Source organism: Malassezia globosa (assembly GCF_000181695.2).
Source record: "Malassezia globosa CBS 7966 chromosome Unknown mgl_sf_4.1, whole genome shotgun sequence".
Taxonomy (NCBI): Eukaryota; Fungi; Basidiomycota; class Malasseziomycetes; order Malasseziales; family Malasseziaceae; genus Malassezia; species Malassezia globosa.
Genome location: NW_001849869.1, coordinates 441,550 through 467,527, shown reverse-complemented (window position 1 = coordinate 467,527; position 25,978 = coordinate 441,550). Strand labels below are relative to the sequence as shown.

Below are 25,978 nucleotides of genomic sequence, written 5' to 3'. Positions count from 1 at the left end.
TTGCAAGAAAAAAGAAGCAAGCCGCAACTTCACTTCGTTGTTGACCCAAGCTCGGCTTGCCTGGCTTGCTTGGCTGCCCCCACGGGCTTGACAAAGCGGCCAAGCGTCAACCACTTTGGCGTCCCTTTCCCTTGCATGTTACCCACCACGTGGATGCTTAGTCAAGTGACATGGAGGTGCCCGATGATGCTGAGTGATCCATCTGTCTGACTATCCTCGTTGGGTCTGGGTGTGTGCGCGCGCGTGTGTGTGTGTGTGCTTGGGGTGCGAAGTCTCTCTCCGCGGCTTAGCCCTCGTCGATTATTGAGAAGTATGCGAGGTTTCTCATCTGTGATGTCTCTTCGCATTGTACTGCTTCTAGTGCTTTCACTCGTGCTTTTGTGTGCACCTCTCACTGTCTTGGCTACGGAGGCGCCACTTGTAGCTTTTGTCGCCCCTGGCTCATTGAACACTATGCTTGATGCCCCTGCATCGCACGAACTCCATGCTCGTGGCCCTTATGTTTCTGCGAAACATGCGATGGAGCGCTTGGCTATTCGGCGCCGCACAGACGGCCTACCCGCCATGTGTGATCTCGATGCTATTGTTCATTTGCAGGTGGACTCGCTCGACTCAGACAGTTTCACTCCTCTTCAGAGCACGTCACATGCATCTTCACTCAAGAGGCGCGTTATGCAGGCTCCATCGCAGCTGATTTTCCCCTCGGTGGATCAGTCTGTAACTAGTTTCGCTGATGAGCTCAAGCATGCCATGGCTTCGTTGTGTGATGGAGCTGGTGCCATGGTTCCTAGCGAAGAGCGCATCGTTCAAATTCGTGTCCCCAGTGTGCATGGCCACGGTACGTTGCATGTTAGCTTTACCGAGTTCACTAACCAAAAGAATCTGCCATCATGGCGCGCCTGGAGGATCTAGACTCATCATACCCGAACCATGCAGTGATCATAACTCGAACATCATCAGGCTCAAGGCATTTGAAGCGCGCTGCTCCTCAGGAAACCAGGAAAGGTACCAAGTTTCTTGAGCGCCATCAGGTATGTCTGAGATGCCTTTTCTTGTCGACGATTTCTAACCTTGTGCAGCTTTTCTCTCCTGCTACCGTACTCGCTATGGGCATTGTGGCTTTCTTAGTCTTCTGCACTCTTATTGCTGTACAAATGATCGCCTGTACTCAGGCTCCTGACAGGCTTGGCATGCCATCCCAGTTGACGGCGTACGCCAAGAAGAAGAACTAGACGTGTAGTTTATATAGTGCGGGAAGCAATTGCGTGAACGGAACTTGATGTTAGTGCTGTACGTTCAAATTTGATGTGGACTCCGAGGTCGCGTGTTTGGTGACCATTTGTACAGGCGCGTGACTCGATGCATCCGGTGTTAGTGGAAATTCCGGCGTGCGGCCGGCGAAGGGGCTAGGAACAGACTTTCGCTCGTAGGAATGTTTATGATAAACCAAAAATTGCCTAATTTTATGTCCGTGCCAATCCTCCGCTCACGCCACTCGCGCCACTCGCGCCTTACATAGGGGCATACACTTTCCCCCGATCGAGGAATGACTTTGGCGGGGTCTCACAGTCTAACCGCGACAGCAGACACAACAAATCTTACAGAAAAAACAGATATCTCTCAGGATGAAACGCATTTAAGAGACCGCGTTGTCCCGTCCGACGAGCATTCCAACAATGCTTTCAGGCATGTATGGGGCGAACAAACACACCTAGGTTCTTCTGATCCCACCTATTCCACGAAACTGCCATCGAAATCGTTCCCCACGCTATCTTTTTTCGCGTCACAGTCGCTTGCTGTGATCATTTCATCTGCATTGCTATTGTGGGTTGTGTGCATCGGCCTTCTCACGCGATTAAAGACATACATACCACGCGCGCTGACTCGTCCGCCACGTCCTCAACCTAGCTGGGATGATCCTCAAAAATGGAAGCATGAATGTCTAGTAAAGAGTCCGCAGTACTATGCATGGTGCTGTGGCTTCGACATCCTGGATGAGCAGGCCGAAACAGAGGATGGATTTTACTTGCGCATGCATCACGTTCGTTGTTTCGACGAGGATAAAGAGTTGAGCTCCATCGGTCGCGGATTCCCTGTTCTGATCATGCACGGCTTGTTTCAGTCCTCGGGTTCATTTATCACGTCAGAGGAACGCAGTCTTGCATTCTGGCTTGCGAGACGCGGATTCGATGTGTATCTGGGAAACAATCGCGGAATATTTGACATGGGGCACCGACATTACAGCCGATACAATCCTGCTTTTTGGGACCATGATGTCGATGACTTGGCTAGGTACGATCTTCCGGCCATGATTGACTATGTTCGTGCACAAACAGGATACGACAAGATCGCGTACATTGGCCATTCCCAGGGCAATGCCACGGCATTTCTCGCCCTCTCGCGATGGAATCGGCCTGAATTGGGTGAAAAACTCTCATATTTTGGTGCACTCGCACCTGCTGTCTTTGCGGGACCGCTCACAAACCGGTTTCCTTTGACTCAGTTACGCAAGGTCAATCAGGCATTGTGGGCACGTCTATTCGGTGTGCTAGACTTCACACCCCTCATGAAATTCTCATATGACTGGACACCCGCGACGCCGTATGCGGCTCTAGGGTACCAGATGTTTGCATATTTGTTTGAATGGAATGATACCCACTGGCTGCAGCGCCGCAAAGCCAAAATGTTTCGCTTTACACCGCAACCTGTATCTTCGAGAATTATGTATTGGTGGGCTGGCCAAAATGGATTTACTACGCGTCGGCACTTGCTAGATCCCAATGAGACTTGGTATGACGAGCGTTTCCCACCACTCGCTCTATATGGAGGAGGTGCAGACCATCTCGTTCTTCCTTTACCTGTGCAGGAGCATTTTGAAAAGTTCGAACCGAAAGTTCGTGTGGTGCGCGCGAAGATTCTTCCAGACGCTGAGGTACGTGCAATTACCGCCTCGTACATGTCAGCTAACCGCTATTCAAGCACTGTGATCATTTCTGGGCTGCTGATGCTGTTGAATGGTGCTTTCATGACATTCTGGGTGCGTGCATTTTACACAGTGGTCCCAGGACCTGTCCCGCTGACACTGCGCAGACGACATTCAGAAGACGCGACCCAGTTACTGAGCCCTCTTTGCAATCAAATATGCTAAACTTGATGCCCTCCCACATGAGCATTGGGGAATTAGCTCAGTGGTAGAGCGCTTGCTTAGCACGGTTGGTTGCATGAGGTCGTGGGTTCAATTCCCACATTCTCCAGTCAATTTGGGGAATTAGCTCAGTGGTAGAGCGCTTGCTTAGCACCTTCGATTGCATGAGGTCGTGGGTTCAATTCCCACATTCTCCACTTTTTTCGGAACTTGATTGATTTCCCCGTTTTTCTACCTTTTGCATCTCATCTATTGTGTTTGGCTCATGAGATCGCTCATTTTTTTAATTTTTTTTTTGCAATATCCTTAATCTGAACATTAGCTACGAATCACATCTTCTTTGCTTAGTCTCAATAGAATGCATAGCATCTCTAATGACAAAAACAAAGATTGCTGTCTGCCTTCATTGCTGCAATCTATGTACTCGGTACGAATTCGTTCCAAGCTTTAACCTCAGACGGGATCTTGCCCTCGTCGTACGGCAAGAGACACCCTTTTGGCATCTTGTGCTCGAGTGTTTCAACGAATAAGAGGGCCGTTTTAGGTTCATTGAGTAGCGGCAAACCAAAGTCCACAGCATTTCGGCGAGCCACGTAGTCTTCGTCAGTCACACTGGGTGCGCGGTACTTGGCAAGATTGATCACGAATTGAATCTCGTAGTCGTCAAAGACTTCGCGCAACTTACGCTTGTCTTTAAGCGGGAACCAGATACGCTTTGCAGATACGTGTGGAAGACCGTTCAAAAATGTTTCGACGTCGGCATTGGAGCAGTACAGCTTAAAGCCCAGATTACATAGTTTCATCGCAATGGTGCGCAGCTCAGGCGTCGTGGTGTCGCCGCCCAACAAGACGCCCTTATGAGCCAAAGGCACACGGAAGCCCGTGGTTGAAGCGATCGATGCCCAATAAGCTTCATGAATATCAGCGCCAAACGATGCAACTTCACCCGTGCTAGCCATCTCGACGCCTAAGAAGGGGTCAGCACCAGCAAGACGCGTCCACGAGAACTGCGGAACCTTGATGGCAACGTGGTTGTACGTCTTGGCCATGAGATCCACGGGCTCAGGGACATTCTCGCCCACGATAGCACTTGTTGCCACATCAATAAAGTTGACGCCGAGCACCTTGCTTACGAAGGGGAATGAGCGACTAGCACGCAGGTTGCACTCAATGACTTTCAGCTCCGATTCGTCGTTAGCAGCCGGATCTTGTTTACGGATAATCTGCATGTTGAACGGCCCACTGATCTCAAAGGCTGCAGCTACACGCTCAGCAATGTCTTTGAGGCGTGCCATGTCCTGTGACGGCAGCGAAAATGGTGGTAGGACTAGTGTCGCATCGCCAGAGTGAACACCAGCATTTTCCACATGCTGGGAAACTGCATGAACAAGCAGCTTGCCCTTGTGTGCAACGGCGTCGATGTCGATTTCCTGGGCATTGGGTATGAACTTCGTCAGGACCACTGGGTAGTCAGTATTCACTTGCGCCGCGGCAGTGAGGTTGTGTTCCAGAGTCGTTTCGTCCCAAATCACATTCATCGCCGCACCTGACAGCACGTAGCTAGGGCGCACGAGCACGGGATACGTGACACGTTTTGCGAATTCTTTCGCCTTTTCGACGTCCGTAACCTCGACCCAGTCGGGTTGGTCGACACCGATGGAATCAAGGATCTGAGAGAACTTGTGGCGGTCCTCGGCAGAGTCGATTTTGAGCGGATCAGTACCAAGCACTTGAACTTGTGCCTCCTTCAAACGCAGCGCGATGTTCTGCGGCAGCTGGCCTCCTACTGACACAACAACACCGGACGCTTGCTCCAACTCGTAAATATCCATGACGCGCTCGAAGCCAAGTTCCTCAAAGTACAAGCGACCGGCCTCGTCGTAATCTGTCGACACTGTCTCTGGGTTGTAGTTGATCATGATTGTGTTGTGTTTGAGCTCCTTCAGACGACGCACACACGTTACTGCACACCAGTCAAATTCGACAGACGATCCAATCCTGTACACACCAGAGCCCAGCACCATTGTGCCGTGCTCGTCAAACTCAATGTCGTGCGTGCTTGCATTGTACGTCGTGTATAGGTAGTTGGTTTGCGCTGGGTATTCGGCAGCGACGGTGTCGATCCGCTTCACGAATGGTGTCACGCCCATAGCCTTGCGTGCCACACGCACGTGTGCCTCAGAGCTGTGTACAAGACGGGCAATCTGCACGTCAGAAAAGCCCCGCTGCTTCGCTGTGCGCATGAGTTCGGCAGGTACCTTGTCGAGCGACCCGCACTCCTGCAGCTCACGATGCGTGTTTACGATGTTTTCAAGCTTGAAGAGGAACCAGCGGTCGATCTTGGTGAGTTCGTGCAAACGTTCGACGTCGTAGTTCTTTACGAGCATTGCGTGCGCCAAAGCAAAGAGACGAGTGTCAGTAGGAATGCGCAGGGCATGATCCAGGTCGTCGGGGCACACATAAGCATCAAATCCTTGGTAATTTGGTGCTACTTGGCGCACGGCCTTTTGGAGCGACTCCTCAAACGTGCGGCCAATGGCCATGACTTCACCGACGGACTTCATACTTGAGCCGATTTCTCGGTTCACGTGCTGGAACTTTGACAAGTCCCACTTGGGGATCTTGGTCACAATGTAGTCAAGAGACGGCTCGAAGCAGGCCGTCGTTGTCTTTGTGACGGCATTGGGCAGCTCCGGCAGCGTGTGCCCGAGGGCGAGTTTTGCAGCCGTGTAAGCGAGTGGATAGCCCGTTGCTTTGGATGCCAGTGCGGACGACCGCGAGAGACGCGGATTCACTTCAATCACACGGTACTCGCGGCTGTCAGGACTCAGGGCGTACTGGATATTGCATTCGCCAACGATGCCTAGATGGCGAATCACTTTGAGTGCAGCTGTCCGGAGCATGTGGTAGTTGTCATCCGAGAGTGTCTGGCTCGGAGCAACGACGATCGAGTCGCCTGTATGGATGCCGAGAGGATCAAAGTTCTCCATGTTGCAGCAAATGAGCGCGTTATCCTGCTGGTCACGCAGCACCTCGTACTCACTCTCCTTCCAGCCGCGCAAACTCTTTTCAACAAGGATCTGTGGCGATAGACTGAGCGACCGAGCGCTGAGATCGCGCAGCTCCTCCTCATTGTCTGCAAAGCCTGAGCCAAGGCCGCCGAGCGCGTAGGCGGCACGCACAATGACCGGGTACCCAATTTCATCTGCAGCACGCAATGCTTCCTTCACTGTCGAGACGGCCTCGCTGCGTGCAACGGGGATTTGGATCTGATCGAGCGCCTGAACGAACAAGTCACGGTCTTCGCACATACGAAGCACGTCAGGCTGCGAGCCCAGTACCTGCACACCAAGACGCTCAAATACGCCCATTTCATCTAGCTTAACACCGACGTTGAGTGCGCTCTGCCCACCAAAGTTGAGAAATACGCCGTCAGGACGCTCACGCTCCAGCACGTACGCCACATAGTCCGGCGACACCGGAAGGAAGTAGATGCGCGATGCAAGCTGCTGGCTTGTCTGAATTGTCGCAATGTTCGGATTGATAAGCACCGTCTCAATGCCACTTTCACGAAGTGCTTTGATGGCCTGCGAACCACTGTAGTCGAATTCACCTGCCTGACCAATACTTAGGCCGCCGGAGCCGACAAGGAGCACCTTTTGAACTTGAGCTTTCGGATTGTTGGGAAGAAACTTGCGCCAGCGCTCAAGGCCTGACGTGTCGCTTTTATTTGCGCTAGGCTCGATGGCCGAAGCAGGTCCTGCCTGGAGTAGGTGCTGGCGAGAAGTACGGCACCGAAGAGTGTGTGAGGCGGCGCTGGAGTCGCCAATTCCATGTTGCCCATGCATGCAGAGGGATGTAGTGCGGTCGGGTCAGCGTGCCTTGCGACGATGCTTTCTTGAAGCATTGCACAGAGGCGCGCTGGACAGGACCGATCATAGCACGAATGGTTGGCAGGCGTTATCTTGAGATATAGAGGAACTAATTGTTTCGACGTTCTGATAAGAGTATGACTCGTACGCGAGCGGCGTCCGTTCGATGACTAAACGGATTTTCCGTATGCGCCGTTCTTTTAACCCATGCCAAGAATTACGGAATCCGATACCGAAAAGATAACAGGAGCGACAATCCAACGTGCATGGTCGAAGGGCGCGTGGCAACGTCGAGAGCATCGCCAGTGTATGGTTCTAGCTGCAGTGCATTGCTACAATTCCGCCAAATACGGAGCAGAAAGGGATGTGGCAATCATTGCCAAACTATCCAAGACGTATATATGCTCACGTCCTCTATCACGACACCCTAATATGACCGTGCGCAACACATGGCCTGTGGCGGCCATCAGGGGATGTCCAAGAGACCCTTGAGATTCTTAATCAAGCGCTTTTCTTCGATAGAGACACCGTCCCAAAAGTGCTCCTTGAGTGCATCGATAGACGAACGGCTGATGTACGAGTAAATTTCATCCTTTTCATCCAGATGTCGACCAAACATCTTGGGTGCCTCATTAGGGTCAGGGTCAATGCGCACGGCAACACCAGCGCCAACATCCTTCTTGAGTACGACATTACGCGGCTTGTGGTTAATTTCCAGCGACGAAACGCGTCCTAGAGGCACGATTTCTTTCTTTCGTGTCGATGGATCTGCCTTGACGACACACAGAGGCGTTCCGATCCGAAGAGAGCCATCGACAATGTCGCAACCCAGGATGATTGGATCTCGCTTGGCAAATGCGGCAATCGTACGCAGGCGGCATGGCCATACGGCCGTGCCCGCAGCATCGCGTTTCTTGCTCTCCATGATCTCGGCACTGTATGCCATGAAACTGTCGAACAAGTGATAAATAATGTCGGCGGTAAACAGCTTGACGCCTAGCTCATCAGCCAGACGCTCTGCCTCTTTGTCGACCGGGACATCAAAGCACAAGATACATGCGAGCTCTCGTGCCTTCTCGAGCATTGTCGCACACCGCATTACATCACGCTTATACACAGGTCCGATGTTGATACCACTCACGGGGATCTTGCTGACCCGCAAGAACTCCAGCAGGGCTTCGAGCGATCCGAGCGTCGACGCCTGCACACACACACCTTTGCCAGACTTATCGACGGAGTTTAGGAGCGTCGTGAGATCGCTCATGACCTCTTCCCGCAGAAGCTCTTCCTCATCGTCTCGCGTGCAGACGAGCAAACGCGAACCGGCGACAGCCTTTTCGAGATCAGGCGCAGCAATCTTCACACCCAAGGATGCCTTGACTTCCTTGTGGTGTACGTATGCGCCACGAACACGAAGCTCCTTCAGAGGCTGTGGCGTCAGCAAAGCACGGACCTGTGTGACGATCGGTCCATTCAGACCACACACGACAATCTTGTCGCCTTCGCGTAGCACACCATTCGACAGAACAACGTCGATGGTTGTGCCGAGACCTTCGATGACCTTGACCTCCAGCACCGTACACTCGAGCTCCGACAGATACATGAGGTTCCGGCTCATACGTGTTTGAGTGAGACTCACTAGCAGCTGGAGCAAGTCTGGAACACCCTCACCAGTGTGAGCGGAGGTCGGCACAAGCGACACGTAGCGACCCATATTTTTGTTTCTGTAATACAATTCAGCGTTCAGTCCCTGTTCATTGAAAGCAAGGAGGATCTTTGACACACGCTCGTCAAACTCGTTCTGCGTGTGGACCGCCTGTTGGGCCAGAGAGTCTTGCACAGCGTTGTTGGGCGTTGCCTTCCAGTCGTACAGACGGTCGATTTTGTTGAGTGCGACAATGAACGGCGTCTTCCTGTCGCGCAACAAACGCAAACTTTCGAGTGTCTGAGCCTCGAGACCGTGCATGATATCGACGACGAGAATTGCGATATTGCAAAGTGAGCTGCCGCGAGAACGAAGGTTTGTGAACGACTCGTGCCCGGGCGTATCGATGATCAACAGTCCCGGAACTTTGAAATCAAATTCGCCCTTGTTTAGGACAAACGTTTTTTCTTTCAGTGCATCCACGGGGAAATACGTTGCACCGATTTGCTGCGTAATACCACCAGCTTCACCCTCTTGCACACTGGTTTGACGCACCTTGTCAAGAAGCTTGGTCTTTCCTGTATCGACGTGACCCAGAATACAACAAATGGGACTGCGAAGATGATCTGCGCTGCGCTCGGCCAACGCCTTTTCTGTGCGTTCCTTTCGGCGCTGCTCTGCCGCTTGACGGCGCTCCAGAGCCATCCGCTGTGTCTTTGTGAGATCGTCATCATCGTCATCCTCCTCGTCATCCTCTTCGTCATCGTCGTCGTCGTGGTCGTCATCGTCATCGTCCTCCTTATCGTCGTGGTCGTCTTGTTCGCCGTTCTCTTCTTTCTCCTTGTTTGTACCGGATGTTGCTGGAGTTTGAGCCTGCCCAACCTTTTCTTTTTCGACCTTCCGGTCAGCAGGAGCAGATGTGTCTTTAGCAGGTGCACCGCCTTTGGACGGCGTTTCCTTTGTATCTTCTTCTTCGCTTTCCTGTTCCCAGTCATCTTTCACATCGTCAGACTCTGCCTCCCAATCATCTTTGACATCATCGTCCTCCGCTGATTGTTTTTCATCCTCCTTGGACGCCGGTGCTGTAGGCGGCTCAGGCTCAGCTTGATGTTCGGGTGCTGTTGCCGCCGTTGACTTGGCATCTTGTTCTTGTTCTCGCTCGGGTTGCTCTTGTTCCTGTTTCTTCTGAGACTTTTTCTTCTTGTTATCATACACGACACGACGTGACTTTTCTGCTGGCACAGGTGCCTGATGAGCCGCGACAGAAATATTCCCGCTTGCCAGAAGAGCGGCCTTTCGTGCTTCGGCCTGCTTGAGCTCCGCTTTCTGCTTCGGCGTAAGCAGCTTGCCTTCTTTACGCAGCTGTTCTCGCTTAGCTTTTTCTTTCTCCTTACGACGGAGCCGCTCAGCTTCCTTGCGTTCTTCTTCTTCACGCTCCTTTCGTTCTTCCTCTTCAATGAGCCGACGACGTTCTTCCTCTTCGGCACGCGCTTGTTCTTCAGCCTTTTTCTGCGCAGCGATACGAGCCTGCAGAGCGGCAATGGCTGCATTTGGCGCCTTCTTGGGCGGAGCAGCAGCAGGCTCTGGCGCAGCTTTCTTTTTCTTCTTTTTCTTCTTCTTATCGGCAGCTGAGCTAGGCGCCTCAGCTCCTTCATCGTCATCGTCGTCGTCTTTACCGGCGGCGGCGTCAGCATCTCCACCCTTATCGTCACCCGAAATTTTTGCATCTGCCTGTGCAGATGCTGAACCATCGGTAGGCTCACTAGCATTTGGTTGCGTTGCTGAACCTGGGGCATTGGTGCCCTTATCTGATGGTGCTTCCTGTGTGTCCTTTTGCTGAGACGCTTTCTTCTGCGCAGCCTGCGCCTTTTTCTTTTCTTTCTCACGCTCTTTCTTCAAACGTTCCTTTTCTTTCTTGGTCAAAAGGCGCGGTGGCTCTGGCTCAGACTGCATGGCATCACCACCACCACCACCACCACCACCACCGGCGTCGGCTCCTGCCGATGCTGGCGTGGCATCGTGTTCTTGCTTCTCTGGCGCTCCAGAGCCCTTGGACTCGTTCGACGCATCGTTTGGAACAGATTCCTGCGCCTTTTTCTCAGGTTCCTCAGGCTGCAGATTATTCTGAGTGACGTCTTCGCCGAGATCCGCAAACGGATCGTCGTCGTCACGTCTGCTACCGCCCTTTTTCTTCCCCATCGTCGCGATCGACGAAACGTACGCATCGTGTCGACGAATTTTGGGCTGGTGCACGTGACTCACGGCCGAAGCTTTTGCACGACTGAGAGTGAGACGTCTGCATCGCCATTACGTGGGTGTGTACCTGACTTGCTTGTCTGGAGATGGATGCAGGAGCTGCACCGCCGACGCGAGCTTATAACACTGGAAAAAAATTCCTCCTGGGCTCTCATGGAGGAGGAGGAGGAGGAGGCAGTGCAAGGATGCGTACCGACTATGGTGTAGATGTGCCGTCGCCACTTCCAACGACGGCGACGACAGCCGCCACGGCCACGGCCACAGCCATGCCCGTGGCGGCAGCGACGTCGCCGTCATCCGCGGTCGCTGATGCATCCGCTGGCACAGCTCCCATGAATGCGGGTCTGCCGACAGTCGCCGGCAGTGGTGGCAGTAGTAGTAGTGCGAACGGAGCGGGTAAGGGATCTGGCAGTGGCGCCGACGAGGAGTCGGCTGCGGACGCTGCTCCGTCGTCGGCGCCCAGTGGCATGGCGTCTCGACGTGGTGTGCGCGCGAACATCCACGTTATCCACGGCGCTGCAGGGCGCATTGCCTGTGTGTCTGACATCCGTGGCAATATGAAGCAATTGAATGAGATTGCCAACGCGACACGAGCAGCAGCAATCGTGCATACGGGCGACTTTGGCTTCTTCATGCCGGACACGATCGGGCGCATGGGCGACCGTACGCTGCGTCATGCTGTACAGTATTCGCCGTTGATGTCGAACAAGCTGCGCTCTGTCCTCCTCGACAGCCGCGACTCGCGCGAGACACACCCGCCGCTGACGAATGGGCCTGTGCCTACGACGCTGCGGCAGATGCTCGCTGACCACCAGCGGGAGGCAGTGCTCTCAGAGTTCCCGCAGCTGCTCTCAGGCCAACTCTCGCTCCAGGTGCCTGTGTTTACGGTATATGGCGCATGTGAGGACGTGGACGTTGTGGAGCGGGTGCGGTCAGGTGAGTACAAAGTGCCGAATCTGCACTTGATCGACGAAGCTACGTCACACGCTATTGATGTTGGCGCTTTGCGCGTGCGGCTCTTGGGATTGGGTGGCGCTGTCGTTCCGCACAAGCTCTTCGACCACGGCGCAGCAACGGGCTCGATGGCTGGCGGTCAGGGCACGATGTGGACGACCATGTTGCAGATTGGTGAGCTTGTCGAGACAGCGCAGCATGTGTATGACCCGGCCGATGTGCGGATTCTTGTGTCGTATGCAAGTCCTGGCCGTGACGTTCTTGTGGACCAGCTTGCACATGCACTGCAGGCCGACTTCACAATGAGTGGCGGCCTGCATTTCCGATACGGCATGAGCTATAATGACTTTGGGGTGTATGGGCAACTTGATACGTATCGCGCCAAGATCCTGCGGGCGAAGGAAGAGTTCCAGGACATGTGGGACGCGGTGAGAATGCAGGTAGAGTCAGCGATCGATCCATCGCAACGTACGCTCCTGAGTCATGCTCTGCATGTTGCGCTACATGCGCCATCAGCACCAGCTGTACCAGCTGTAGGCGCAACATCTGGCCCTGCTGCCTACGCTGCGGCACACACAACGCCTGTTGCCACTCGTGCAGAGGCGTTCAAAAATATGTGGCATTGGAACTTGCCCGATGCCAGCTTTGGATCGCTCGTGATGGATGTGGCTCACGGCCGCATCAGCACTGAGCTCCGTAGCCAGGGCGTGAGCTTTGCGCCGCGCCGCGGACGTGCTTCTATGCCTCCTGTCAAAGTTGCTCTTCCAGCGCCGCGGGACCATGCGAGCCGCCCAGGCGCAGGCGCGAGTGCAGCCCCAGGGGTGTCATCAACGATGGGCGCGGCAGCGGCTCCTGCTTCACCAGGGACGTCGGCATCGCTCGCTACCACTCTCGCGACATTGTTCCTTGGTCACCTGGGCGATGCACATCCTGTATCTGAACAGGATGTGCGCGTCTACTTTGGCGAGCGTGCAGCGAATATTATGCGTGTGCAGTTCTTCCCGTCAGAGCGCGATCGTCGTGCGAATGACAAGGACGAGCCACGCATGCGCAACTTTGTGCATGTCGTGTTCAAGAGCGAGGAGGCGGCCAAGGATGCATTGCAGTGCCAGGGCAACACGATCAAGAACACGAGCGTTGTGCCGACACTGGAGCGACTTGAGCGCTCACGTCCAAAGACACGCCCTCCGAAGGATGCCAAGTCGGACGAAGCGTCCTCCAGCCACCGCCCACGTGCAGGACGCCGGGGACGCGGTGGACGTGGTGGACGTGGACGCAACTCGGCCGGGGCCTCTTCCTCGACGACGCCAGCGTCATCTGCCGCGAAAGAGGCGCCCGCACCAGCACCAGCACCAGCACCAGCACCAGCACCAGCACCAGCACCAGCACCAGCATCAGCGCCAACACAAGCGGCATCTTAGTGACGAGGCCCCATCGGCGTAGGATCTGCAGCGAATGTCTTTATATATAAATATCTAGAAAACGACCCTACTATCTGAATAGGGTCGAGGAGGTAGGTGCCGACCAAAAGTAGAGAGAGGGGTATGAAGCTGCCGCTGTCGAGGCGGTCAAGAGGGACAGATGCGTCTGAAAGCCCATGGTATACGGCACGTGCGTCGCTAGCGCCGGCACAAACGGATCTGCCTCCTCGAAGCAAACCATCAGTCAAAAGTACAACATCGCAAGGCCCCAAAGCGACATGGAGGAAATGCCTGGTTTATGACACGCGACATTCCGCATACGAGTTATGATGCAAGCATGCAGGGGGAGGGGGGTGGCCGGAGTGGTAGGCGTGTGAGCGAAGCTGGCCTAGTTCAACGGGTCTGGCGCAGTGCATGCAAGGACGAGAGCCTTAGCTGCTTAGCATGGGGCAGTGGCGGGCCATTCAAGTCGGGATCGAGCCAGTCTGGCAGCTCGGCCACCAGCAGCTCACGGAACATGGGCAAGAGCTTGCGCGTATGGAACAGCGATGGCGGTCGTGGCGACACTCGTGTAGGCTTGAAGGAGTGCTTTGTCTCAGGTTCGGCCATGATCGCTTGGCCGAGTGGATCAACAACATCAAAGTAGGCCCAAGGCATGTTCCGCCGCTCGGTTCCACGCACGTCGTCGCAGGTGCCATCATCGATCGGCACACCCTCTTTTTCCAGGAGCTCGGCCATCAGACCGTCGATGTCGTGCATGTCTTCGCGCATGGCCTGGGACATGCCGCTCATACTCGAATCATCATGGCCATCATGGTTGTGTTGCTGTGACAAAAGGAACAGTCGCCGGTATTCGAGCTCGCGCCGGATTTTACTCCATCGGCTGTATACGATCATGTCGTCGACTTCCCTCAGAATGTCTTGAACGTCAGCCTCCGTCAAGCGCTGGTCCTGGAGCATTTCATCGAGATTCACCTCGATGTCCTGTGCGCTCCGGTCGTCGGGGTGCTGCGGATCACTCGTCGAGAGCGACATGAAATCGAGCGCTTCCTGACACCAGCGCCATACAGGCCCAAGCACTGGTGCAATCTCATGGAAGAAGAAGTAGATCGATTGATGGTGCCTGTTCGAAAGGCCCAGCCAATGTTCAATCCCATTGTCCGTGTTCGTGCGCACTTCGATAAAGTCTTCCATCAGTTTCTGCAGATCTGCAAGCCGTGCGCTTAGATCCGCCGAGCGCGATGCCTCCTGCAAGCCAGTGTAGAACACATGTTGGAGCGAGTCCTTCACGAAGTGCACAAAGACGTTCGAGCCGAACCATTTGGCCAGGTTCGTGCGGTCACGCTTCTCGAGCAGAGCGCGTAGGAGTAGCTTCAACAGTGCGAATTCACGTGCATTCGACATGTCCACGGTTGTGGCGTCCCACATGGGGATCGGCGGCTTGTTGCGGCCCTGCGGCGTCGACGACGGGTACGCAAGGTCGAGATTCGTGCGATAGGGCGACGCGGCAAATGCCTTTTGCATCGCAAGCACATGGTCCTGCGTGTCCATGTCGAGGAAGGGATCCCAATTCGACAGCAGGATCGTCGTAAGCATGTCGTTGCCCGTCGCATCTGTGTCCTCGTCCATCCGCACCGCATCCTCGGCCGTGCGGTCACGCACGTACAACTCGATCTTGTTCACGAGCACAATGTTCGGTAGCTCTTTTCGGAGGGGCTCTACAACATGGTTTTGGATCGTCGACACGTCCCGTGAGATGGCCGAGCTGATGATCCTCTGCAGCAGTGAGTCGGTGCCAGCGGGCTGCGCCAAGAAGATCGAGAGGAGCAGTTGCACCATGCTCTTGGCATTTGTGACGGAAAGGGCTTGGCGCACCGTCCAGTATGGCATGAGGTTGTGGATGACACGCACAATCTCGAAGATCGTGTCTGCCGAGGGTGATTCAACCAAAGAAGCCAGTGCATGATCACGGGCATGTGGATTCGCACCCACTCTTCGGTGTTTTGCAGCTCCATAGGCAGGTTGTTGACGTTGCTGACCGTCAAGTAGCTGGTCATCTCGTTGAGTCCGTCTTCCTGCTCGATGATTTTTTCCTTGAAAGCAGCCCAGTCGTGTTGGATGCGCGCCGATTCGCGGCCGGCTGCCTTCCATGCACGCAGGTCCGTGCCGTCGTACAGCGACTCAATCAACGTATGATCCTTCTCGCTCAGCACGTACGGCTTCGCCATGCCACGCTTCACGGTGCCGCTGCCCCATCCTTTGCCAACGCCCCATTCCTCCGTGCCTGGCTCGCCGATGCCCGGTCCGCGCAGCTCGTCTGCGCCGCGGATGCCTATGCCGCGTGCAAAAAACAGGCCTATGTACTGCGTGCCGACGAGTGTGAGCATGTGCGAGAGGACGTGCTGTCCACGCTCGCGTGACGTCGAAAGTCCAAGTGACACGTAATCGTCGATCAGCCGCTGGATCCGGCTCTGCCAGTAGCTCACAGGCGCCGAGCAGAGCCCAGGGAACGTTCGCACGTGCGTTTGGAACAGGTGGCGGAGCAGTAACGGCTCGTTCGACGGCGTCACATTCTCCGCCGCCGCTAGCGGGTCGTCCGCTCGCGCCTGCTGCGGCTGCCTTGCGAAAAGTGAGAACGGTACCGCCCAGCTGGTTCGGTGCGAGCGCTGCACCTTTGTGAATGGATAGCCATACAATGCAATGACACCGCGCTGCCCGAGGGACAGCCACTCATGCTGCATCTGCATCATGACCAACGATCTGATCAACACGTGCCGTTGCGTCGGCGTCAGCAGGTGGTGATCCAGTGTCGCATTCCGCTGCTGAAATGGCGTGATCGCTAGCAATCGCTTTTGCTTCCGATCCATTTCAGCCAGCTCTTGCTGCCGCTGCTGCCGCTGTAGCAGCATATACGCTTCACTGGCTTTGGCTTTCTTGGCATACTGCGCTTCTTGCTTCGCATCTTTCTTCGCTTGCTGCCGCCGAGCTTTTTCTGCGTCCCGCTTCTGCTGCTCTACAAGCGCTGCAACCTTGCGTTTCTGTGCATACTTATCACGCTCTTGCTTCCGTTTCTCAGCCGCCTCCCTCTTCCGCTGCTGCGCTTGCTCCTTCTGCTGCTTTCTGAGCTGTGCCGCGTCAAACTTGCGCTGCATCTTGACGGGATCTCGACGCAGGGTGGGTATTTTTGGCAGAGCGCGGAACAGCATCATGCGCCGCGCAGGCGCTAGACCCGTTTGGGCGTCACTTTTTACGCGCGCTGCCGCCGTCGCGGCTGCTGCAGGCGTAGGAGGCTCATTCTGGAGTGTGGGATCCCCTGACGGCATGATTCTATTTTGTGCGGAATATGGTTCCTCGGATCGCCGACCGGACATGCTCGTGCTTCGCTTCACTGAATCCAATTCACTCGGTGCCGTGCGTGCGCTGCGATCCGTCTTGTAGCTCAGTGCGCTCTGACCACTTCGAGCGCTGTGAACGCTTCGCTCACGGCTTAACGCTTGTGGATGTCGTTGCAGGGATGCGTGCACCCGCGAGCGATCGTCCGCGAACGATAAGCTCCGTCGCTTGTGCCGACGATCACGTCCCAACTCACGATCGTGCTCACGATCTAGCTCGCGTTCACGATGTCGTTCCCGCGCATGATCTCGATGGTGTGACCGACCTGCGGCTGTATAATGTGGCTTGGAGCGAGACGAGCGTGTGTCGTGAGCTTGACTGGCCCTATGGCGAGGTGCGTGTCGTGAGCGTGAGTCGTTTGCACGCGATCCATGTCGGGAAGATCTTAGCCCTTTGGCATCTTCGTAAGCATTACGGGTATTGTCAGAGACCGATAAGACCGGCGAGCGCCTTGAGCGAACATCGCGGCGCTTGTGTCGATGTCGATGATGACGCATGCGCTCTTTCTGAGGATCATCGACATATGACACTCCTACAGATTGATCTGCTTCATTTCGTCGGCTTTGCGCTTGGGACATCGTCGGCTTGGTGAGTAGGTCAGTGCGATAGTCTTCTTCGTTATTGACGAGAGCACCGGTCAAACGACTCTTCCCCTTGTTGGGGCGACGTTTGCTGTAATGGCCTTCGTCATGCATGCCGTTCCGTGTGCTTCTCCCTGATCCTCGACCTATCTCTGCGTGTGGGCGATAACTGTGTCGCTTGCGCATCCTGTCACCATCCAGTCTGGACGATCGGCCTCGTAAGCCTAGCCTATCTGGATCGTCTAGAATCGAATCCGACATAGGATGGTCGCTACGAATCAATTCCTATAGGCTGGATGGGTCACTTGTCTGTGTGACACACGCATTGGCTCGCCGCCACGCCTTAAGGATGGGGGAATTCTGTGCAATTTTTTTTTTTTTGCTTACTACGCCTCTTCCCTCATTTCTTAGTGGGCACATCTGTGTTTGTTTTGGATGGGGCATCTTTGTGTGGGGTGGCAGGCGGGGTATATCATTCCCCACTCGGCCACTCAGCGCTGCACATGAGCTCAGCGCCAACGAAACTCCACCCCAACAGACAAATAGCCTTATTCGACCCCCACCTACCCGAATTTTTTTGTGTCACTTGCCCCAACATCATTCGACCAGCCTGCTGGTGTAGCGTGCTGCTATCGTCGGGATGTTTCCGCTGTGAGCAAAGAGTATTTACATATACGACCGCAACTGGGAAAATCGTCAGTCATCATCACACTAGCTGTTGGGGACGTACTCGTTGGAGAGGCTGCGCCGCTTCCCTAATTTGGCCGTCTTTACAAAAGGCAAACCGAATAAATCGCTCGCCCAGGGCCGAGCCATCTGACGAGTAGAATGCTGTTGCAGGGATTGCGACGACATCACATACTTTCCCAATGAACCAGCACACTTGGTAGTCGCGCGGCTTTGCACGCACTTGCTCTGGCATGGCAAAGTCGTCTGGGATTTGGATGTTGGTCGCGTCAACTAATACAAAGTAGCTTCCATAAGGAATCGTATATGGCAGCCCCACGTCTTCTAGCATATTGATCAGCTCTTGTCTCCGAGCCTCGTACTCCTGGCGTTGGCGCTCAAAAAACCCGTTCGTGCGCGCACCTTCCAAAGCAATCGCCGTTCCTTCGGATGCGAGTGAATTGACGCAAAACGTCAGGCGAACGTGGGCGGCCAGTAGCGGGGTCATGAGGTGGGCCGGTCCCACAGCCCACCCCACACGCCACCCCGTGCATGCGAATGACTTACCAGCGCTTCCTACCGTGATCGTTCGCTCCCACATGCCCGAGATCGAGGCTATGCGGATGTGCTTGTGTCCCTCATACGTGAGACAGTCGTACACCTCGTCGGCAATCACGAGGATATCGTGCTTTATGCACAGCTGCGCGAGACGCTGCAGTTCCTCCAGCGTGCACACTTTTCCGATTGGGTTGTGTGGTGTATTGAGGAACAGCATCTTGGCTTTGGGACTAGCAAGTTTTTCTTCTAGCGCCACCCAGTCGAATGTCCACTCATTCGCCGACACGGCGAGCGGTTTTTCCTGCGTATCATGCGCATGTCGCCCAGACTGAGGCGGCAATATAGGGACATATATTGGCGTTCCACCATTGAATGTGGTCTCGCACACGTATTGATCAAAGACCGGCTCCATAATCACGACCTCGTCGCCCTCCTCCAGAAAAGCCGTCGTCGCACAGTACATAGCCTCGTTGGCGCCGGCCGTCACGACAATTTCGCTCGTGGGATCAAGTCGCGCATCCGAGGCTGGTCTCTGCTTTGGAAGTCCTTGTGCATCCAAGTCGACAATGCCCTCTTTCATCTTCGCCTCACCAACTGCATCAGGCTTGTGAAAGCTCTGTGAGAATGTATCGCTGATCGCCTTCAGCAAGCGCGGTCGTCCTCGCGCCGGAGAGTAATGATGAACATCCGTCCGCTCCACCATCTCTTTCTGCAGCTGCTCTAGCACAAACGTCGGTGGCCGCCAGTTCATGAATCCCTGGCCTAGATTCACCGCCTCGGGAAACACACTCGGATTGAAAAATGTCCACACGTCTGTGCCACGGTGTAGCTCGTCGTACAAACGCTTCGATGGCTGCGTGAGGAACCGCGTCGGCTTGCTAGTGCGTGTGCTCATCGCTCGGACGGTCGTTCGATGGAAAGAACCGATGCGTGTGTTCATGTACTACGGCTTTCCAGGCCAGGGCGTGGCAAGTTCGGATGCGCGCACGGGTGCAATAAGCTTGCGCCCTCTGTCGCTAGATCGGCACCCCATTGGATTGGCGCGCGGCTGCGAGGCTTTCCTCTCCCCCCGCCTCCTTCGCCTGCCGACCCCGCGCCACTCACGCGATTCGATCTCTTTTTATCGCACAGATCGGGCCCTGCAAGGCAACTGGCAGCTGCTGTTCTTCCTCCCTCCACGTTTTCCTGCACCCAGGGCATCATTGTCAGTGACCGCTTTCTATCGACGCGTCGTGCATTAAGGCGCCTCTTACCCGCACCCACCGACCAAGGCATGTGGCGCGTGCTGATTCAAAACTGCCATCATCGTGCGTGGTCGTATGTCGACGCAATCCGTGGTTTTCACGTATCGACATGGCCCTCGCGACTCTCGCGCTTATCCCGCGCACGTCCCAATATGAATGGGGCGCCTCATCGGCGGCCTATGGTATTTCGCATTCACACTCCAAGCATAGGCTTGGCCATCGGATTTGTTCTTACAACATCTGCTCTTGCTTTTACAAGCTGTGCGGCCTGGTCGACTCACTCAAATGAGCGTCTTTTCCACGGATCTCATTCTTTGTATTCACTATCATCTCTTCTTGGCGTACGGCGGAATTCTGAGCTGCTGGTACAAGACGAACATGCTGAGCGTTGGGCTGGTGGATATCATCGCCTTGTCCAATATTTACAGGCATTTCCTCAGACTGTCCGCCAAGTAGGTCTCGACGTGTACGAGGGTATCGCCGATGCGTATATGGCTCTACCAACGTACCAACAAGCGGCTGTGCCACTCGTTGCACTCAACACAGCAGTTTTCGTCGCATGGCTTCTATCACCCGCTCTCGGTACTTCCGCTTGGATGCAGCGCTATTTTGTGCACCGGCCGAGCTCAGTTCGCGTCATTACACTACTAACGTCTGTTTCGAGTCATCAATGGTTCCCACATTTTCTTTTCAACAATATAGCCCTGTGGTCTGTTGGAAGTAGTGCAATTCAAGCGTTACCTCGCAACGAAACCCATGGAAACATTCCCGAAGCTGACACGTTTCCGCAATTTCTTGCATTCTATATATCCGCTGGGCTTTTTGCCTCTCTCGCGAGTCACTTGGCTGTTGCTTTCCGTTGGCGGCTGCCTTCACTCACTCCTGCAGAACGTGCCGGACTCTCTCGCCGTTCCAGCCTTGGCGCAAGTGGTGCGATTTATGCGGCTTTTGCTTTGTGTGCATGCACGATGCCTCAAGTACAGCTAAGGTAACGTATATGCCAGTATGCTCAATAAGGCGTATATATATATATGTATGTGAATACTAACGGTGAAGCATTGTATTTCTTCCAATGATTTCCTTCCCTATCCAGTGGGGCTTCGGCAGCCTCGTACTGCTGGATGTGATGGGTATAGTTCGTGGATGGCGTGTGTTTGATCACATGGCGCATTTAGGGGGTGCTATGTTTGGGCTTCTGTACTATGCCGTGGGTCCAAATGTATGGGGAGCGTGTCGACAAATTGCCGCAGGCCGTTGTCGTTATGTGAAGGACCGGATGGCCGTCAGTTCGTGAAGAAGCGATTCTAGCTGCGCATCATCTTTGCTTGCGAGTCTGCCGTATGAGTTTGCACCACATTTTGTGCTTTCCAACGTACGTAGGTATGAGAGTGCGCGCCTCGTCAATGTCTGTCACTGACAGATTTGCCAGTTGCGCCATTTCAAACTGCGTGAGCTGTAAGCCCTTTTCATCCTCGTCTTCCATATCGGGCTGAGCTGCATGCTTAATCAACAAACTGTCGATGCATATCGTTAGTCCCATCTTTCTCCTTGCCCTGTTGCTTGTCTTGCCATCAACGTACGCACGCACTTCACGGATCGTCGACTGATCCTTGTATCGACTGAATTCATCGACATACTCCTTTGTTTTTTGGGTAACACTGCGCGTCAGCTATAGCTAAAGGCACACATACGCCGAAAGTCCATCATCTCGATCCGACGACTCCCCTGGCCGAGAAAAGAACAAATGCACCTCCGAGACGAGCAAACAACCGGCATCCTGAAATTCTACAACTATCAGCATAGTTATCCATCACATACCAGGGCCTAACTTGCCTGTACTTGCATCCTCGACTTCCGTTGCGCCACGACGCAGCCGCTGAAAGGCTGGCACAGACATGGGGGAGCTTGGATGACGTTGCTTGTCGAAAAGTGGAGAGATGCATCAGATTTTGCTGTGGATTTGCTCATGGCATCCTCAGACGCTGGGCATGAGTAATTCATGTGAACCTACACTTGCTTGCATCTCTTGCTCGCTCTCCACATGGCTAGAAACCTGCCTTGGACATGGCGTCGGAATCCGTCCAAGACACGTTGGATGCAGGCGACGTGCAGGGTGCGCTGAATGCACCAGACGCACAGGATCCAGACGCATATTCCCTTCTGTACATGATGTATGGACACTCGAAGAGCGTAACCAGCATTGCGTTCTCGTACGATGGCCAAAAAATAGCAACAGGCGGAGCGGACAAGCTCGTCAATATATGGCAAGTTCATACAGGCCGTATGTTACACACGTTGGAAGGTCATACGCATGGAGTGAACGGCGTCTGTTGGACACGCGACTCAGCGTACGTTGCGAGTGTGTCAGACGACCGCAGTGTGCGTCTATGGGATGCAGAATCGGTACGTATCAAGTCGAAGTGCGTGTGCGTATTATTGTCTCACACCGCTGGAAAGGGCCACTTAGTGCGCACGTTTCTAGGCCACACTTCGTATGTGATGTGTGTTGCATGCCATCCACTCAGCACACTGCTCATCAGCGGTGGCTTTGACGAGACAATCCGCATGTGGGACATCCAGCGCGGCACATGTCATCGCGAAATCGCTGCACACTCCGAGGCTGTGACATGCGTGGACTTCTGCATGGATGGCACCATGATAGCAAGCTCGTCGTATGATGGACTCATGTGAGTAGGCCACCTGCTCTTCACGCACTTACGCCAGCCGTCTGTGGGACACGAGTTCCGGTCTGTGTCTGCGCACACTCCAGCATACAGACCAGGCACCGGTGGCATCGGTCCAGTTTTCTCCCTCATCACTGCAGCTGCTTGCGTCGAGTCTCGATAGCGCCGTGCGCTTGTGGGACATTGCCAATGCGCGTATCCTCAAAACATACACATCGCACAAAAATACACAATATGCTGGTACAGGCATATTAGTATTCCGCCCATCTCGCACTTGTGTCGCTTGCGGCAGTGAAGACCGCCTTGTGTATGTATGGGATGTTCAAACGAAACGCGTGGTTTGCAAATTGGCCGCGCACAGAGATGCTGTGATTTGCGTTGCGGTACGTATGCACTAGTATGATCGTTTTGCGTCTAGTGCGCTCGCTTTCTTCCGCTTATGTTGCTCACCCATATCCAGGCTCATCCCACCCTTCCCATACTTGCCTCTGCTGGCCTTGCGCAGGACGCGAGCGTAGCACTGTGGGTGGATCGCAGAGTCACGTGATAGTTTTCCCTACGCGTCGGTAGCAGCGCGCGTGTCGTACTATGTGAGTGAGTGCGAGACTAGAATGAGTGCTGGAAGAGTGGGACAAGACATGCACGCGTGCAGCCGAGAAAAAAAGGCAAGCTTTATCGACTCAGTCCTCCATCCACAACACTTGTCCACGCTAAAGGACGCGAGTGAGACGAGCGTTTCCTGAGGCGCTTTTCGGCGACAATGGCGCTTCCGCATCGCCGCACACATCTTGGTGTGCGTGCGCCTAGTCGCACTGCACCTGCCACTGCGAGTATGGCTGGGACTTTGCGACCTGGCGTTCCGAACCGCTCGGGCTCTGGTGCACAGCAACAGCAAAGACAACTGTCTCAAGGAGACCTTCGACGTACAGAGACATCTATGCGCGTCATGGTGCGAGTTCGTGGTACGGCAAGTACTGGGAATAGTGTATTAGTGACAGAGGGTGCCCGTGGTGAGCGTATCACGGTAATCCAAGAAACGCAACCATCGTCGTCGCGTACCAAGACCTATGCGTTTGACCACGTGCTCAGCGCAGAAGCTGATCAAAACATGGTATATACTGATGCCGTCGGCTCCCTGCTCGATGATGTACTACTTGGCTATAATTGCACGGTCTTTGCCTACGGTCAAACAGGCACTGGAAAGACGCACACTATGGAAGGCGATCTTGCCTCGTACATGGAGACGTATGCGCCAGAAGCTGGCGTGATTCCTCGTACACTGTACCGTCTCTTCCATGTGCTTGAGTCGCGTGGTGATGACTATGCAGTGAAAATGTCGCTCATCGAACTGTACAATGAAGAGCTGCGTGATTTGCTTGGCGATGAACACGCGTCGACTCAGCTTCGCATGTATGATGATCCACGTGGACGCGGTGTTGTGCTACAAGGTCTCGAGGAAGTTCCGCTTACCAGTGCAGCACATGGGCTTTCTTTGCTGCGATATGGAAGCGAACGTCGGCATGTCGCTTCCACCTTGTGTAATCATACTTCGAGCCGCTCCCATTGCGTATTTACCCTTACTGTGCAGATAAAAGATACGGGCGCTCGTGGTGAAGAGCTGATGCGAATCGGCAAGCTGAACCTAGTTGATTTGGCTGGGAGCGAGAGCATTGGGCGCAGTGGCGCAGAGAACAAACGTGCTCGCGAGGCGGGTGCCATTAACCAAAGTTTGCTGACGTTGGGCCGTGTCATCAATGCGCTCGTCGACGGAAGTACACACGTGCCGTATCGAGAATCGCGCCTGACGCGTCTATTACAAGACTCGTTAGGCGGTCGCGCCAAGACTTGCATCATTGCTACGGTCAGTGACGATCGCGATAACCTCGATGAGACATTATCCACCCTCGATTATGCTTCGCGTGCGAAATCGATCAAGAATCGACCTGAGGCGAATCAGCGCATGACGCGAACGGCGCTGTTGCGTGAATACGTTACAGAAATCGATCGTTTGCGCAGTGATTTGGTTGCCACCCGTGCAAGGAACGGCATCTTTGTCAGCGAGGACAATTGGGCTCGTATGGAGACAGAACAAGGCATGCTAAAGAGACAGGTCGATGAGTACCGTCGTGCTGCTGACGTTGCTGCAAGTCGGCTTACGAGCATGCAAGAACAGCTTGAACAAAACACGCGCGTGCTTGCGAAGCGTGAGGCAGATGCAGTGCAAGCTGAAACCAAACTCCGCACTTGTACTGAGCAGGCTGAGCGAGATATATCTTCTCTTGAAGAGCAGCTTGCACGCCGCGCAGATGTTGATGCGCAGACACGTACTGCTATGTCGGATCTGGTACAACAACTGCATGAGGCGCGATTTCATATCAATGCATGCGCTGGCATCGATATTCGCCAAACTTTATCATCACTAAGTGAGCAGGTCCAGTCTCAGGCCTCATCGATTCAAAACATTATTCACGAGTATCTCACGGCTTTTCCCGCCCTCGACAAGCCAGCCATAAAAAGTTTGGCCGCGTCAGTACTGCAACTTATGACGCAGCAGCTTCACGGGCTGTATTCAACACACATGGACACAGCCGATCGCATGTCGTCATGTCTTGAAACGCACACTTCGCGCGTGTCGGACCTTCTTTATGCATCCGAACAAGTCGTACGTGCGTGGGATCAGGCGTCGACACAAATCGAGCAACACGTGGATTCGCTCACGCATCATGCGAATGATGGTTTGACACGTGCCCAAGCGCGTGCTGCGTTGGAGACGCAGCAGTGGAATGACGTACGTCACTCTGTTCAGCTCGAGACTGAGTCGCTGCGAAAAACACTGCTCAGTGCCATTGATTCTTTTGCCTTGACGCAGGACGAGCGGCTTGAGCGCCATCTCAAGGCAGCCAAGCTAGCAGAACATGCAGCGATGCATGAGCGCGAGACATTATCAAAGCTTATGTCGGAATATACATCGACTGCCTCGGATACTCAACGTAGCAAGGACGCGGCCACGCAGCACCTTGATAAGACCATCGAGCTTGTTCGCACAAGCGGACATGATGAAGCATTGCAATGGGATTCACATCGGCGTGGGTTGTCTTTGTCAACGCATGCCACATTAGACCATATTGTCTCATCCACCCGCTCCATCACTGAGCCTATGGAAACATACATGGACGCAGCCGATGCATCTAGTAAGGCCGCTACGCAAGCTATGCGCCGTGTCCAGGGCGCACTAAACTTCTTCGATGCCCGTGCAGTGGCGTCGTCCGTCCGCGACGAGGCAAGCATTCTGCAGACCGCGATGTCAAATGTGACAGATCGACTCGAGCAAGCAATCGCACCCTTAGCTACAGACCGTCTACGAGAGGCATCGCCACTTGTCACCCACGAACCAAATGTTCAAGGCCGTACTAACATGCCGCTTCAAGAGCGTCCCTCACAAGAGAACATCATTCCTGCAGTGACGCCGCTGAAGCGTCGCAGCTAACGAACGCAAACTACCTCGGATGTTTCTTTCTTTCTTTCGCTTCCCTCGTGTACGTATAGCAAATCAACTATT

The 25,978-nt window shown here is 54.3% G+C and overlaps 11 protein-coding genes across 11 annotated transcripts; 6 read left to right on the top strand and 5 right to left on the bottom strand.

Annotated features, from left to right (window-relative positions):
* Positions 1 to 333: 333 nt before the first annotated feature.
* On the top strand, positions 334 to 912 carry MGL_1976 (uncharacterized protein; the record flags this gene model as incomplete). Its single annotated transcript, XM_001730925.1, has 1 exon — positions 334 to 912. The coding sequence occupies one exon, from the start codon at positions 334 to 336 to the stop codon at positions 910 to 912; it is 579 nt and encodes a 192-aa protein (XP_001730977.1).
* Positions 913 to 1,546: 634 nt separating this feature from the next.
* MGL_1975 (uncharacterized protein) lies at positions 1,547 to 3,195 on the top strand (the record flags this gene model as incomplete). Its single annotated transcript, XM_001730924.1, has 2 exons — positions 1,547 to 2,932; positions 2,980 to 3,195. The coding sequence occupies 2 exons, from the start codon at positions 1,547 to 1,549 to the stop codon at positions 3,193 to 3,195; spliced, it is 1,602 nt and encodes a 533-aa protein (XP_001730976.1).
* A 366-nt stretch (positions 3,196 to 3,561) lies between these two features.
* On the bottom strand, positions 3,562 to 6,993 carry MGL_1974 (uncharacterized protein; the record flags this gene model as incomplete). Its single annotated transcript, XM_001730923.1, has 1 exon — positions 3,562 to 6,993. One exon carries the CDS (start codon positions 6,991 to 6,993, stop codon positions 3,562 to 3,564), a length of 3,432 nt encoding a protein of 1,143 aa, XP_001730975.1.
* A 490-nt stretch (positions 6,994 to 7,483) lies between these two features.
* MGL_1973 (uncharacterized protein) lies at positions 7,484 to 10,861 on the bottom strand (the record flags this gene model as incomplete). Its single annotated transcript, XM_001730922.1, has 1 exon — positions 7,484 to 10,861. The coding sequence occupies one exon, from the start codon at positions 10,859 to 10,861 to the stop codon at positions 7,484 to 7,486; it is 3,378 nt and encodes a 1,125-aa protein (XP_001730974.1).
* A 242-nt stretch (positions 10,862 to 11,103) lies between these two features.
* MGL_1972 (uncharacterized protein) lies at positions 11,104 to 13,293 on the top strand (the record flags this gene model as incomplete). Its single annotated transcript, XM_001730921.1, has 1 exon — positions 11,104 to 13,293. One exon carries the CDS (start codon positions 11,104 to 11,106, stop codon positions 13,291 to 13,293), a length of 2,190 nt encoding a protein of 729 aa, XP_001730973.1.
* A 393-nt stretch (positions 13,294 to 13,686) lies between these two features.
* On the bottom strand, positions 13,687 to 16,616 carry MGL_1971 (uncharacterized protein; the record flags this gene model as incomplete). Its single annotated transcript, XM_001730920.1, has 2 exons — positions 13,687 to 15,096; positions 15,282 to 16,616. The coding sequence occupies 2 exons, from the start codon at positions 16,614 to 16,616 to the stop codon at positions 13,687 to 13,689; spliced, it is 2,745 nt and encodes a 914-aa protein (XP_001730972.1).
* Positions 16,617 to 17,933: 1,317 nt separating this feature from the next.
* On the bottom strand, positions 17,934 to 19,386 carry MGL_1970 (uncharacterized protein; the record flags this gene model as incomplete). The annotated part of the gene is made up of 2 exons (XM_001730919.1): positions 17,934 to 17,951; positions 17,998 to 19,386. 2 exons carry the CDS (start codon positions 19,384 to 19,386, stop codon positions 17,934 to 17,936), a joined length of 1,407 nt encoding a protein of 468 aa, XP_001730971.1.
* Positions 19,387 to 19,764: 378 nt separating this feature from the next.
* MGL_1969 (uncharacterized protein) lies at positions 19,765 to 20,727 on the top strand (the record flags this gene model as incomplete). The annotated part of the gene is made up of 1 exon (XM_001730918.1): positions 19,765 to 20,727. The coding sequence occupies one exon, from the start codon at positions 19,765 to 19,767 to the stop codon at positions 20,725 to 20,727; it is 963 nt and encodes a 320-aa protein (XP_001730970.1).
* Positions 20,728 to 20,995: 268 nt separating this feature from the next.
* Positions 20,996 to 21,632, bottom strand: MGL_1968 (uncharacterized protein; the record flags this gene model as incomplete). The annotated part of the gene is made up of 5 exons (XM_001730917.1): positions 20,996 to 21,068; positions 21,112 to 21,249; positions 21,316 to 21,393; positions 21,427 to 21,526; positions 21,554 to 21,632. 5 exons carry the CDS (start codon positions 21,630 to 21,632, stop codon positions 20,996 to 20,998), a joined length of 468 nt encoding a protein of 155 aa, XP_001730969.1.
* Positions 21,633 to 21,799: 167 nt separating this feature from the next.
* Positions 21,800 to 22,966, top strand: MGL_1967 (uncharacterized protein; the record flags this gene model as incomplete). Its single annotated transcript, XM_001730916.1, has 4 exons — positions 21,800 to 22,138; positions 22,193 to 22,422; positions 22,460 to 22,802; positions 22,880 to 22,966. 4 exons carry the CDS (start codon positions 21,800 to 21,802, stop codon positions 22,964 to 22,966), a joined length of 999 nt encoding a protein of 332 aa, XP_001730968.1.
* A 213-nt stretch (positions 22,967 to 23,179) lies between these two features.
* Positions 23,180 to 25,906, top strand: MGL_1966 (uncharacterized protein; the record flags this gene model as incomplete). The annotated part of the gene is made up of 1 exon (XM_001730915.1): positions 23,180 to 25,906. One exon carries the CDS (start codon positions 23,180 to 23,182, stop codon positions 25,904 to 25,906), a length of 2,727 nt encoding a protein of 908 aa, XP_001730967.1.
* Positions 25,907 to 25,978: the final 72 nt, after the last annotated feature.